This window comes from Pongo pygmaeus, chromosome 12, assembly GCF_028885625.2.
Source record: "Pongo pygmaeus isolate AG05252 chromosome 12, NHGRI_mPonPyg2-v2.0_pri, whole genome shotgun sequence".
In the NCBI taxonomy this organism is placed as follows: Eukaryota; Metazoa; Chordata; class Mammalia; order Primates; family Hominidae; genus Pongo; species Pongo pygmaeus.
Window position 1 is genome coordinate 69,117,197 of NC_072385.2, and position 14,566 is coordinate 69,131,762.

A 14,566-nucleotide genomic window follows, 5' to 3' on the forward strand; every position below is an offset into this window, starting at 1 on the left:
AGAGAAACTTGGAAGAGAAAAAAAAGTCTAACAGGGATTTTTATGCCCTAGTTTTTTGGGTGGTATGTGATAAAATGCACTTCTTCCCACAAAACAGTAAAATTCCTTGCTCCCTATCGCTTTCTGGAGTAGGTTTGCTTCTTGAGGATTCAGCAAAGCGCCACATCCTTCTTCTGGGTTGGCTTCAGGTGAACCCAAGGCTTGTTCATAGGAGACCAGCCACCTATGGTTTGGACATAAAAATGGAAATAAATGCTCCTGATCATCACTAGAATTCCAAAATAGACAGCTATACTCCTGATGCTCGATGATGGCATCGCTGTCACTGCTGACAGCTGCACAGAGGTTGTTAAAAGCAGGCCTGAGTAGGTACTGCTGCAGCTGCCAACACCACTGCCCAGCACCATGCCGAGCATTTACACACTGCTTGGGAAATGCAGGCTGGCTGCAAGACTGAATGAGGAAAGCTGCCCATCTGCCACTACCTTCCCCTTTCGTGCTCCAGGGAGCGGGGTTCATGAGGAAGCAGGGAGTTTATGGCCACGTCCTTGTTCTAGCACTCAAGTGTGGCTCCACTGAGCAGGGCCTGGGACCACAGAGTTGCCACTTCCTTCTCAACTTGCCTGTCTTCCTGCATCGAACCGCCTGAGCACTTCTTCCCTTAGGATGACTTCTTTACCAGGAGCACCTGTGTGTTGTATACGACTAGGCCTCCACTAGCCTTTAGAAAGCACCTAGCCTTTCCTGAACTTGAGGGCGAACACGACTTGGGTTTAAATAAGGAACTTCTGCAGCCCCTGGTATTCTCTGAGTGTCCAGACCAAACATAAGCCCAGCAGCTCCTGATGTTCCACACCCACACTTCCAGTGCAGTAGATGCTAGCCCCATGTGGCCACTTATAGTTAAACTGATTAAAATGACATACAATGGAAAATTCAGTTCCTTAGTCACTCTAATGCTCAATCAAATATGGCTAGTAGCCATTGTACTGGACAGTGGAGACTATAGTACATTTCCAACACCACAGAAAGTTTTAGTGGATAATGCTGTGTCTAGAGCCAGAGCTCATAGAATGAATTCTGCTATCAAGGAGCTGGCTACCATGATTAAACAAGAAAACCATCCACTCAGGAGAAACAGTGGAAGCCTGTCTCACCCACGGGCTAGATACAAAAGTCAACAGATCTTTGTTTCCTTGGCTGAGGAAAGATTTGACTTGTGGTTCGTGGCCATGCATAAGAAATACTGATGATATCTTTGTACGCTGGTGTAACACTGCAGGGAGCTAGAAGGCTTAACTATGAGAGACCCAGGAAGCAGAACCAACTGAAGGCACATTTGAATCACATCCCCATTCTTGGGCTCCTTTTTCTTTCAATGGGACGACAGGTGGAATTGTCCCTGTGGTATTTATTTATTTATTTATTTGAGACAGAGTCTTGCTCTGTCACCCAGGCTGGAGTACAGGAATACTATCAGCTCACTGCAGCCTCAAACTCCTGCGCTCAATCAATTCTCCTGTCTCAGCTTCCCAGGTAGCTGGGATCACAGGCATGTGCCACCATATCTAGATAATTTAATTTATTATTATTATTATTTTAAAGACAGGGTCCTGCTATGTTGCCCAGGCTGGTCTCCAATTCCTGGCCTCAAGTGATCCTCCTGCCTTGGCCTCCCAAAGTTCTGGGATTAAAGCGTGAGCCATGGCACCCATGTATAGTGTTTAAACAGTTTTTTGCTTTGTTCTATATTTTGGTGATAAATGCATGGAGCTGAAGTTTGAGTACATTCAATGCACGTATGATGTGATTCCTTGTAGATAGTCCACAAAGCAGGCCTTTCTTTGTTCCAGGCTTCGTTTAAGGAAGGGTCTGCTCTCTACCAGAGACCCATGTGTTTTGTAATTAAAGAACATAAATTTCCTCCCTGAAATCTTTTCTTGGGAGGCTAGAATTTCAACGACATCACTGAGCATTAAGAAACACAACCCTGGCCCCATAGATCAAACCCGAAGTTAGTATATACTGATGAGTTTTGTGCCCGTAAACATGCAAAGGGGATTTAGGTCCTTAGAAACATGGCTAAAGTCCTTTAGACCAGGGGTCCCCAACCCCCAGCCATGGACCGGTACTAGTTGGTGGCCTGATGGGAACCAGGCCACACAGTAGGAGGTGAATGGTGAACGAATGAGCGAAGCTTCATCTGTATTTACAGCTGCTCCCCACTGCTCGCATTACCACCTGAGATACCTCCAGTCAGATCAGCAGTGGCAATAGATTCTCATGGGAGCGTGTACCCTATTGTGAACTGCTCATGTGAGGGATCTAGGTTGTATACTCCATATGAGAATCTAATGCCTAGTGATCTTTCACTGTCTCCCGTCACCCCCAGATGGGACTGTCTGGTTGCAGGAAAACAAGTGCAGGGCTCCCACTGATTCTACATTATGTTGAGTTGTATAATTATTTCATAATATATTACAATGTAATAATAATAGAAATAAAGTGCACAATAAATGTGATGTGCTTGAATCATCCCAAAACAACCCCCCTTCTCCCTGTCTGTGGAAAAATTTCTTCCACAAAATCAGTCTCTGGTGCCAAAAAGGTTGGAGAACATTGCTTTAGACCCTCCCCACCTACCCCCATCACCCAAGACATGGCAAGCTCTGTCCTCCCCAACCTTCTGTAGCTTGCTATGTTCTGCCTACTCAGGCTGACTCTAATTATCTATTGACATTCATGTTTACATGTATTTTGTATGTACACATCTTGTCTTTCCAGCTAAATTATAAATTCTTTAAGAGTAAATGGTAGGTGTCTTTTCCCTGTTTGGTACCCCACAGTGTCTAATATGTCTTCAGATACAGTGCTTCTTTCACATCTAGCTGCATTGGCACCAGTTATGAGTGATTCTCTCATAGGAGAGAGAAACGATGGCTATGAATTAACCAGACAGATATGTTTTTAAAGCACAACCTATATAAAAAGGCCAGTATTTGCCCTTTCAAGTTAGGGGGTTGAATTTTTTTTAAATTATGTACTTAATTCTGAAGGATTGAAGGGGACTCTCAAGTCAAGGATTTACATCATTTACAAAACCAAAAAGAAAGTTAGTTGCCTTAAAGCAAACCAACCTGTGAAGTGACCTCAGTGTTGACTTTAATCAGAGCCTTATGAGAGCAGATCTATTTCCAACCTCTTCTAATAAAAGACTGTGGTCTTGTGCTCCATAGTGTGTACGATTTTTTAAATCTGAGGATTTAAAAAATGTGTGATACATGGTTAATTAGAATCTTAGAGTAACAGACCACACTACTCCATGAAGATTCTCATTTAAATAAATGTTTTCAGCAGTTTCTCATCATTTGGGGCATCTCTTCCTTATTCACTTTTTATTATAACACTAAACATCATTTTTATGCTGAGCTAAAGGTCATTGTTATTGCATTAGGAGAAATCTGTGCTCTCTAATATTGGAACAGCTGCAATAATTTAGAGTAAAAAAATCCCTAAGTATATTTTACAAATGCTATTCTAAATATTGCCTAATACACTGCTAATTTTGGCTAGATTTTAAATAAAATGAAAATTCAGTGAAATTATATGTAAGGCACATTCTGGTGAATTAGAGCATAGTCTTAAGGATTAGCAGTTTTTACACTGTTTCTTTATAAAACTGTGGAAGATTATTATAGAAATTGGTGTCATGATTATTTTAAACTCTGGCTTTATTAGCTGTAAGAAATGCTTTACTCCTGCATGACCTGCTGTCACCTCTGGCTCTCCAAGCTCACCATAACAAGTGGCATTGCAGTCCTTATTTCCCACAGGAGGTCAGTTTAGGCTGGAGGTTTAAAGCATCAACCTGAGCACACATCACAAATCCAGGAGGCATGGGTGCCCCATTCCCAACTCCTCGTTGTCACCAGAGACTCACCACTTTGCTTCCTCCTGTTCCCATCCCAACTGTTTAGGTAAGCTTTGATAATTTGCATCTGTCTTTTTAGAATTAATAATGGAATACTGACAGAAAGGGATGTGTTGGGGTTATTAGCAAACATTTGTTATTGTTCTGACTCATGAAAGCTTGGAAGGCCCCCAAAACCCCACATCATCCCCAAGGCCTGTGGTTGGCTTGCAGCTTCCCAGGGCCTATTATTTAGGGACTGCCTGTGTTGTCCTATCAAACAATGATGCCTCCTTACCCTGTGTTTGCTCATCCAGTCACCATCTTTCCCTGGGAGATGGAAGGGCGTATCAAAGCAAGAGAGTCAGTGGCTATTTCTTCCTCTGCTCTCTAGGTTGGGTATTGTTTCTGTACCTTAGATACACCCATTTTAATTAATTATGAAGTCTATGTTTTGCAAGGCAGGTCTCTGCCTTATGCAGAAGATTTTTTTTTTTTTTAAGTGAAAAATCATTGTGAAATTAACCTGGTGATTTGGAAGCAAGTGGCTCGAGGCAACCATGCAGCATTATGTACACACTCAGTTGCATTTTCCCGTGAAAGGAAGCCTTTAAATTCATTTCTATAGTGCCATGAAAGCTCACTTGGGCCACTGCTACTTGCCCTTTGCCTCTTTACAAGCTGTAAGCCACCATGTGGATTTGCATCAGAGAAAACCGAGTTCCACCTTGACAATTCTTCAGTGAATAACTAATTGAAATGCTTACCAAGAAGGAAGACAGGCCTCCCCCAGAACTTTAATCTTTCTAGGAGCAATCGCTATTTAAAATAGGTGTCAGAGTGTCACCTAGGTCCCAAACCAACCCAAAGAAGGAGGATTTTTACAAGACTCAGTTGAAAGGCAAACTTTCTTTTACTACAGTGTTTTATTTTTGAGGTAGAGGCAGAAGTGAGCAAATGAAATGATAGAGAAATCCTAGAGAAGAGAAAGTTAAGTCAGGGACAATGACACATAGTTGTAATGTTGTAATGATAGTTGCAGGATCTTGGCAGAGAAGGATGTGCCTGTGTTGAGATGCAGTTTTCACAGAATGATATCCATAGATTGGAATCTAGAGGCCTGTACAACCCAACAGTTAGGAGTTCCCAAAGGCAGGTTACTTAATCTAAGATTCAGGAGACCCAGGACCACCTATACCATATACCATCCAGGGTGCTTCTTGTTTTTTTTTTTTATTTTTTATTTGAGACAGAGTCTTGCTCTGGAGTGGGCATGATCATGGCCCACTGCACCTCAACTTCCCTGGCTCCATTGATTTTCCCTGCTCAGCCTCTTGAGTAGCTGGGACTATAGGCATGTGTTGCCACACCTGGCTTTTTTTTTTTTAATTGAGGTGGGGTCCCCCTAAGTTGCTCAGGCTGGTCTCAAATTCCTGGTCTCGCATGATCCTCTGGCCTTGGCCTCCCAAAGTACTAGGATTACAGGCATGAGCCATCACACCTTGCCCCGGGTTGTTTTGAAAATACAAACCTCTGGGCCCTACTCCAGACCTGGTGAAACAGAAATCTCCTGGTGGCTGGAGGAAGGGGAGAACTATCTGCCTGTTAATCACACTGAAGTTTAAAACCACCAGAGACCTTTGTCTTTTATACTCCAAGTGACACAGCTCAATAAATACCTGTTGAATGAATGAAGGCCTTAAGTGTTCGTGGCACTCAAAGCTCCAATTATGGATGTATTTTTCAGGCCATCTAATCCAAAATGCTGTCATAATGTAAGTAAAATGTCACGTCCCCTAAGGGGCACTCCTAGCCAGGCTAAGGAGCAAGGGAAGCTCTCCTATCTTTTGTCCAACAGCCTCAGCAAATTGTCCTTACCTTAACAGGCCTCATCTGTCAGTACTTAACTGCAAAAGCTGTGACAGAGGACGCAGCAAACCAGCCTCACAATGCTGCACCCTAAAAAAAATGGGATCAATAAAATTAAGGTATAAATAGGGCCCTAGATCTAGCATGTGAGTAAATCTGTCACCCAGCAATGACTGAAGTTGGGCAAACTTCTATAAGCCATACAGTTTTCTCTGTAGGCTGAAAAGCCAAAAGATTAAATTTCTTCCCTAATCATTCAAACCACAGGAAAGAGAAGGCAAGAGAAATGCAATCTTGTTTTTGTATCTACATTGTGCTAAGATTATATTTGCTGATTAAAAACCCACTGCATCCTTCAACATCTGAATGGATTAACTGTAGTATATCTATACAATGGAATGCAATAAAAACTATTGATATACACATGAATGCCTCTCAAATGCATTATGCAAATTGAGAAGCCAGCTCTAAAAGATTACATGTTATACGATTGTTTTTATGACATTCAGAAAAATGCAAAACTATGGGAAGGGATCTGTGGATGCCTAATTAGGGTTAGGAATGGGGGACAAATTTATCTGCAAAGGAGTAGCACAAAGGAATTTTTTGAGTTGATGAAATGATCCCATATTCTGATTAAGATGGTAGTTACATGACTATATGTATATGTTAAAACTCAGAACTTTATAGCAAAAGAGTGAATTTGCTGTATGCAAATTATATTTTAAAAGAACCCACTGCATTTACCATTCACAATGTAAGTTATTAGGTCTCTGAGGGCCCCGAGAGACTTTTCTTCTATTTATCAGTGTGGGGAATGCAGGAAAAAGTTATCTTGAGGCACAAGTGTGAAAGTGAGGAATCACTGCTAGGCCGCATGGTCTATGCTAAGTACACTATACCTGGCGCCAAATGTAGCATGTTATAAACTGGAAACTGTTTTGTAGAAAATTCCTTTATTATAGTGCAAATTACTTTCAGCAGTGACATAATGTAACAACACATTTAGCAACATTTTACACCACGCAGTAAATAAGAAAGTGTTTCTTTGAAAATACGTCATCGTAGGAACATTATTTCTACATTAATGCCAGAAAATGCCAAGGCCGTTTATCTCAAGGCAAACAGGGCTCCCTCCTTCCTTCTGGGTATTTTTTTTTTAACACAAATGAAATGACTTTCCATTTTAATAAATCCTCAATTCTAAAAGTGATCTCTCAGGGGGCTTTGAACTAAGGTCGGCAAGATTTGAAATGGGGCTTCAAAATTTTAAATAATAATTTTAAAATACTTCTGGAATAGCCCAAAAAGTAGAAGTCACTTCTATTAAGTTTTAAGTAGATATACACACTCACTCCAATTTTACTGTAGAAATGGATAGATTGTCTAAAGCGTGCTTTCTATTCCCCCAGAGCCTGATTGTTATTTATACTCCTTGGTTTTGGTTATTGCAGAACTAGGGCTCTGGTCAGAAATAACACCTTACATACCCAAATACTTTCCTGTGGAAGCTTTAAATTGCACTTTCCATCCTGAAATTCTCACCTTAGACTTCACAGGCCCAGGAGAGGGTGTGAATATTGTTTCCAGTTTACAGCTAAAGCCCCTTACTAATTTGGGCTATACCTGAATCAAATCATCACATCATTTAGATTAATCCCAATAGGCTTATCCAAGAGGTTCCCACTAACCTCACAGAGAAACAAACAGTTAACATTGTATTTTCACACTAAGCTGCCTAAGGGCTTGGCTGGCTTGGCTGCTAATGAGTTAGCTGATAGGTAGACAGAACAAGCGTGTCAATTCCAATCAGTTACACGCCCTGCTCCTCTAGTTTCTGCTGAATTATGCAGTGGGTGAGAATGGTTGGCCACTCAAAAGAGTCTTCCTATGGGGCTCTTCCACCATAAGTTGAATCAAAACTCCACAAATGTATTTCAAGGTGCCCTTTAAGTCTCTCTACAAACACTTCTCAAAATTTAGGGAGTTTTAAGTGACAAGCCATGAGAAGTTAATCACAGGCTTGAAAACACCTGGAACCACAGAACAGCCCCCACGGAACAGGCTGAATATGGTTAAATAAGTTGGCTGGTACATAAAGCTTTTCAATGTACAGCCAGTCTTGCTGGATACAGTATCTTCTTATATAATACAACGGAACTGTGCTAAACAGTTTCAAAGTTGAGAAGAATACAAATGTATCACCTATAAAAAATTCATAATTTTAGTTTATTTTAGACTTTGGTACTGAAACACTGTCTACATTCTCGACACCTGAAAAGGACATGGTCACTTCAGTGCCTCTGCATGTTGTGTAAAAAAAGAAAAAAAACTCAAAAAAGCAAAGCAGGACAAAGATGTGTCATTACAAGACACAGTATGCTGTACAAACAAAACCTAAATTATATATAAATACACCCCCACCCCAGGACCCTGTCTTCCCTCACTACCTGATCAAAGCAATGCCAAGGGTCCCTCCCTCCAGGGCCAATGTAGCTTTTAAATTCCAGAACCCAGGATTTTAGGCATCCCTTGCCTTGCGGTGACGTTTACAGTACTGCAACCTCCTGTTGGAGTCACCCTGTTTGATCAGTTCCATAAGTGCAGGGAAACGCCTACAGCTTAATTGGAAGCATTCACTCTACTGGCTGGATTCAAAGACCTGGAGTCCTGGGAGTTAACCTTTCAGATAAACTAACCGGATCATTTCCTAATCTGGATCCTATCTAATCCTACTATCTCCTCAGAGCCAACACAGTAGGAAGCATCTTCTACTCTGAAGCTTCCAAAGGCATTACTTAGGGATATTGGTGAGGGTCACATAAGAAAAGTTATACAATGAGCTAACAGCTTAAGTTGATATAAATTACTTCCAAGTAAGTCATTCAGGGCCATTTGCTTCTGCTTTACACTGCATTCCACAGTCATTTTCATATTATTCTTTTAAAAGTTTATACTATAGTCACTTTACAAATTGTCTAAGCCATCACCTCTTTGTGTTTTTGATTAATTTAATAACAACTTAATGAGCTATTATATAAATCAAGAGAGAAATAATTAGTCTTAAGGAAGCCAATACTGTGCTAATTCCCAGTAAGGAGAAAAAGCAATGTAAATAGAATTTTACATAACCAACAATAACTTGAAAAGCAGTTTTATCAAAATGGTTTTGCAAAGGTTTCCCAAAAGCACTTATAGCAATTTATATCAAGAGATCCTAAGTTTAGGGGTATGGAGAATCTCAATTCTTTAAAGCAGAAATTCACCTGTTTCATAATTGTAATATGTAATTTTCTCCCCTTGGACCTAAGATATTTATACATTCAAAAGTTTATAACTTGCTGTTCTTGAGACATTGTTCATTCTCTAATACATACATTGAGTATAAATAAATAACTACAAGAAAGCTTCAACAATCTGAATTAACATTATGCTGTGCAAAACAAAAACAAAAACAAAAAACACAAAAAAAAGTCAAACCTTGAACAACCTACATTCTATGTAAATACCCTGACTAAAATATTGGTTGTGCTACACAATTCCACTTTAATGCAGAAATGCATTGATTTCACTGTACCATTGTTGTTGGCTTTTTAATTGTCTTTAGCACTTCTGTTTCTAAGCATTGCTTTGCTTTGAAAAGATGAATAATTTGCTACCAAATCACAAATCATCACAAATCCATTTTAGTTTGGTCTGAATAAAATCCAGCATAAATGTATTATTTTATTCTGGGTATAATGGCTCGGTGTCTTTGTCCCAACAGCTTTCTTCTTAAGGGCAAACCATGGTTGAAGCTGTCATTTTGGGTTTAAATTGCACAAAAGAAGAGACAGTGAAACTTGCCATTTGTTTTTGTTTTCTTTTTAAGTCTCCAGATCTTGCTAGGACTCTTCTTTCAGACCAACAGTCAGATAGTTGTGGCACGTGATCCTATTTGAAATAGAGGTGGTTTAAATCAGCCAAGCTTGGTGATCTGGAGGTCTCCGTTTATCTTTATGGTGTCAATTGCAGATAACGTTTGAATGCGATGGTAAAAATCAAAAAGTTGGTGTCCATCCACAAACACTCGGAAACGTGGGTGCTCACAAAGAATTTCCACCTGGAAGAAACAAAATAATAATCCACAATTTCTATGAACGCTACTGGGGAAAACAAACAATACTTCATTTTAGAGAAAGAAAGGCAATATCTTCAGTGGTTCACAAACATCAGAATGCATGAGACCTGCAGAGGGCTTGTTAGAACAGATTGTTGGGCTCTCCCTCCAAAATTTCTGATTCAGTAGGTGTAAGAATCTTGTGTTTCTACCAAGTTCCAAGGTAATGCTGATATTGCTAGAATGGGGAACACACTTTGAGAACCATTGCTCTACACTATTCAATATAATACCTTTTAAAGATTTAAAATTGCATTGCTTTAACATATCTCCCTTCTCCCTATACTCCAGAAAGTGATGTAACGTAGCATAGACTTGTTTATATGGCACTTAATGCCTCCACTGTCATCCCCTGAACAATTCTATACCACCTTTCAAAGGGCCCCTCACAAGGCAGAACTGGTATCCATTAGCAGCAGGCCATAATAGTCTAGACACTCAAACATGGTAAGCACTAAGGCAGAGAGAAGGTTACACATAGTAATTACCACTGGACAAAGAACATGTAATTAACAAGGTTTTGTTGAGCCAAACAGAAATACTGGTTCCATAAGGTAAAAGCTTTTTCCTCAAGTAATTTACCATAAAGTTTAATTACTGGTAGTGTGCTATGATGGGTTTATTAAAAGCATTGGTATTCACCATGTAAGGAGGCTCCATATGTGATATTAATCACATTTAATTCATATTACTAACATTTTATCACCAAGGAGGGCCTATTTCACTTCAGTTTTGCTGTTGGGAGCATTATATTCCTCCTGGCAGTCAGAAGCTGTGGTTACTCACATTCATGAGCTATGCATTAAGGTTCATCACTAAGAAACTATCCTAGCCAAGAGGAGCCCAAGGGGACATCACCATTCTAGAGAAGGGGGTGAGGAGAGATAATGGGTCAAGGGTGCCTTCTAGAGACTATAACTAGAAGCGCAACTATCTCAATTCTACCACTGATGCAAAAATCATGGATTCTTATTTTCCCCTCAGAATGTAAGAAGGGAAGTGAAAGAATTACTTCTTCATGAGGCACTTGAACATTTCTAGATGAAGGGTAACCGGTTAAGTGTAGTTCTGTTTTATTGGGCTCATATGTAACATGGAGCTTTTAATTGAGTTGTCATTATTGTGATGTAATGTTAAGGTGTAATGACAATTCATCACTAGGTCTGACCCCTTTTTAACACCATTACTACTTGCATTTCCCTTTATCATTTTTTTTGACAGAGCCTTGCTCTGTCACCCAGGCTGGAGTGCAGTGATGCAACCATAGCTCACTGCAGCCTTGAATTCTTGGGCTCAAGCAATCCTCCCGTCTCAGCCTCCCAAGTAGCTAGGACTACAGGTGTGTGACACCATGGCAGGCTAATTTTTTTTTTTTTTAAAGGCAGGGTTTTCGCTGTGTTTCTTAGGCTGGTCTTGAACTCCTTTGCTCAAGCAATCCTCTTGCCTCAGCCTCCCAAAGTGGTGGGATTACAGGCACAAGCCACTGTGCCACTACTTGCGTCTCTTATTTGGCATTGCCTTTCATAGAGGAAGGGGCTGCTAATGCTGCTTGATTGGATGAAAAGTTTGGATTGTGCTTCCTGCCCAGAAGATAGTGGGGAGCAAATCTTTATTCATCCAGCCCCAAGGGAAGGAATTTGTCAGCCACACAGCCTGTAACCATGAAATAGACTGAGGCTAATTAATCCAGAGGGGGAAACAAGGACACGAACATGGCCTCATTAGCAAAGGGAACAAGAGAAAATGAAATGATCATCATCATATTCTTTAAAATGTCATACAAATAAGAGAGCTACTTATTAGCTCTCAACCTTATTAATATTTATTAATATTTAATAAGTGGGTACTTATTAGTATTGATTAATCAATCAGATATTTGGGGGTAGGTATCTACTATATGTTGGGTACTACATAGAAAAGTTACTTATTCTTAACAATTTGGACATGTAAATATGGGTCTATTTAAATGTATGAGCTGAATAGAACTAAGTTACTATGGCAAGTGTTAATTTATATCAGCAAACAGAGCTCTTTTGATCTTTTTTTTCACCATTGGGTGATAAATTTCCTGGACATGCAGAAATTCTGGCTGCTTCAAGTGTTCTTGGCACACACTAGGTAAGTCGAACATTATCAGCCTGCCAGTGGCTGGAGCCGAGGCACTCAAGGTACTCACCCTGAATGGCTGGTCTGGAATGAATGGAAAGTAAGGGATTGCTGACTGTTCTTCACCCCTCTCCCCAGATATACAAGAATTTCTGAGTAGCTGCCGATCTGTGAACACAGCTTTGAGTTCGATTGCCACATCGGCAGGAGGGTCTTCCGAGTCCCCACAGGTCAAGCTGATTGCAAAGCTGAAAAGAAAATCATCCCCCTGATTTAGGGTTGGATATAAAAACATTTCAAAATGACCCAAGTGCTTATATTTCCTCTTCCTTCTCTGGGTTTGTCCGTTTTTAAGGGGCCACTACTCTTCAAGAGAGGTTAGATTATGGAGAAGTAAGTCAAACCAGTTTATTTTGTTACCTAAAGCAAGCTCTGGTGAAAACTTTGGTGGAGTTGAAAATGACTAAAATTAGAGATTTCAAATACCCCAAAGCGACCACACATCTATGTCTTAACCCACTCCGTAATTCTCAAAAAACAGCCACAGAAATTGACCAGGGGAAATAATGTTAAGTTGGGATCTTATTCATCTTGATAGTTCTTGCTCCTGGCACCATGTTTCAAAACCATAAAAAAAAAAAAAAAATCCTTTGGCCTCCCTAAGGGTGAAAGAGAAAATATGGGCCTATATTTATAATCTCTGATATAAATAGCTGTCTGGAGAAATGATGGCTGGGATTCATACACATTCTTTTCATGGGAACATGGTACTTTCTTGGCACTGGCAACTAGCAACACTGTCCACAAGGAGAGGAAGAGGAGTACTAAACCACAACAGGAGTGGGCAGGGTTCAGCCACAGCCTGATAGTTCTGTCCTGACAAAGACTCTGCCTTACCTCTCTGGGTTGAGGTCTACGATGCCCATCACTAACACCTTCTTGCCTGGTCTCATGCCACCTTTAATGTGCCCACAAAATGGAACTATCTGAAAAGGGTGGGAGAAGAAAAATGAATTTTACAGCCTGTCAGGCAAGAGCCAAGACCTCAGATCCTGAAGGCCTGACCCACTGGAAAATGCAATAAACAAACGAATAAAATTTTAAAAAGCAATGAGAAAGGAGGAAGGTACAGGCAGAGACCCAGAGCACAGAGCAAAATCATTTACCAGTCGTGGGAAGTACACGTCCGCTTGAACTGGAGAGCTCAAAGAGTTGTTTAAATGGCCATCATCTAGTTTCTAAAAATAGAAGTACACAGATTGGCTTTCCATGGGCTCTTTTTTGGGGGGCTGGACCCACACAGATGTGGTGGAATCCAGCAGCCTTCCACATGCACACAGTGTCTGCAGATGATGCCTCTTCACCGTCTCTTAGATAATCTCATAACCCTCGAACAAAACCCATCCTTTCCACCCAGTAGTTAAGCCTCTGAAGATCCGCAGACCCTTCAGATCCAGATCAAAATCAAGGTCGAGGTCCACCGAGGAGCCAGAGCCCCACGCCGGAGGAGGGCAGGCTCCTCTCCAACCGCAAAAGCTTCTGGAAGCGCGGCGGGCCAGGCCTGTCCTCCGGGACGTGACTGAAGTGGAGCGGCCGTGCTCAACTTCTCTCGGGAGCCCCGGGCGCCGACCCATTTCCAAGGGGGAATCCCCGGGACGTCGGGGGCGGTGGCGGGGCGCGCGCCCCGGACACACTCACCCACGCGCACACCTGGCTGGCGGTTGCACGGCACAGAGGGGGCTGTCGGGCGCCCCCACCTGCCATCCTCCCCAAACTCCCTCCCCAGCCCAGAGCCCCGCAGCCCGGGAGCCTCTCCAGTCCCCAACACCGGCCGCGCGCAGCCGGCGGCTGCTAACAGGTACCGGGCGCCTACCCACGCGCCGGGCGCCGGCCGGGCCTGCGGCTTCTCAGCACCCCAGCACTGCTGGAGCAGGCGGCGGCGGAGTGCGGGACGGCGGGGAGGGGCGCCTCGCGCGCGCCCTGCCACACTCACCACCACGGCATCGCTGTCGGCCACCGATCCCGCCATCTTCTTGCCCGGCGCGGCGGGGTACGCGGGACGCAGCGCGCAGGCGGGGATCCCGGGGCTGTCCTGCGCGGGGCGGGGGCGGGGGCGCGGGTCCGAGCTAGCGCAGGCGCGCGCACACACGAGGGGGCGCGCGCGCGCGCGCCCGGGGCCCGGCGCCGACCTGGGAGGCAGAGCCTGGGAGGAGGGGAGGGGAGGGAGGCAGCGCGGGCCGGGAGGGCGAAGGTGCTTGCCGCGGCCCGGAACGGTCCCGGACCCGGACCCGGACCGACGGTGCTGCTTGCTGCCGCTGCCGCTGCCCGACCAAGAAAGGTGGCGAGGGCCGTGACGCGTCGGCCCTGGGAAGCATTTAAAGGCCTCCGGGGCCCGGCTCGGGAACCGGGAACAGGGCGGGGACCCGGCGGGGCTGCCGCGGCTTGCTCAGCGGGCCCTGCCCCTCGGCCATTGGACGGTGGCGGAGGCCGGGGCGGGAGGGACGGGCCTGTCCCGGTCCGGG

At 43.1% G+C, this 14,566-nt stretch overlaps 1 protein-coding gene across 1 annotated transcript; it reads right to left on the bottom strand.

Annotated features, from left to right (window-relative positions):
* Positions 1 to 6,718: 6,718 nt before the first annotated feature.
* Positions 6,719 to 14,169, bottom strand: LGALSL (galectin like). Its single transcript, XM_054475928.2, has 5 exons — positions 14,038 to 14,169; positions 13,211 to 13,282; positions 12,942 to 13,030; positions 12,115 to 12,292; positions 6,719 to 9,881 (listed from the first exon to the last, which is right to left on the bottom strand). Exons 1-5 carry the CDS (start codon positions 14,071 to 14,073, stop codon positions 9,738 to 9,740), a joined length of 519 nt encoding a protein of 172 aa, XP_054331903.1. The 5' UTR covers positions 14,074 to 14,169; the 3' UTR covers positions 6,719 to 9,737.
* Positions 14,170 to 14,566: the final 397 nt, after the last annotated feature.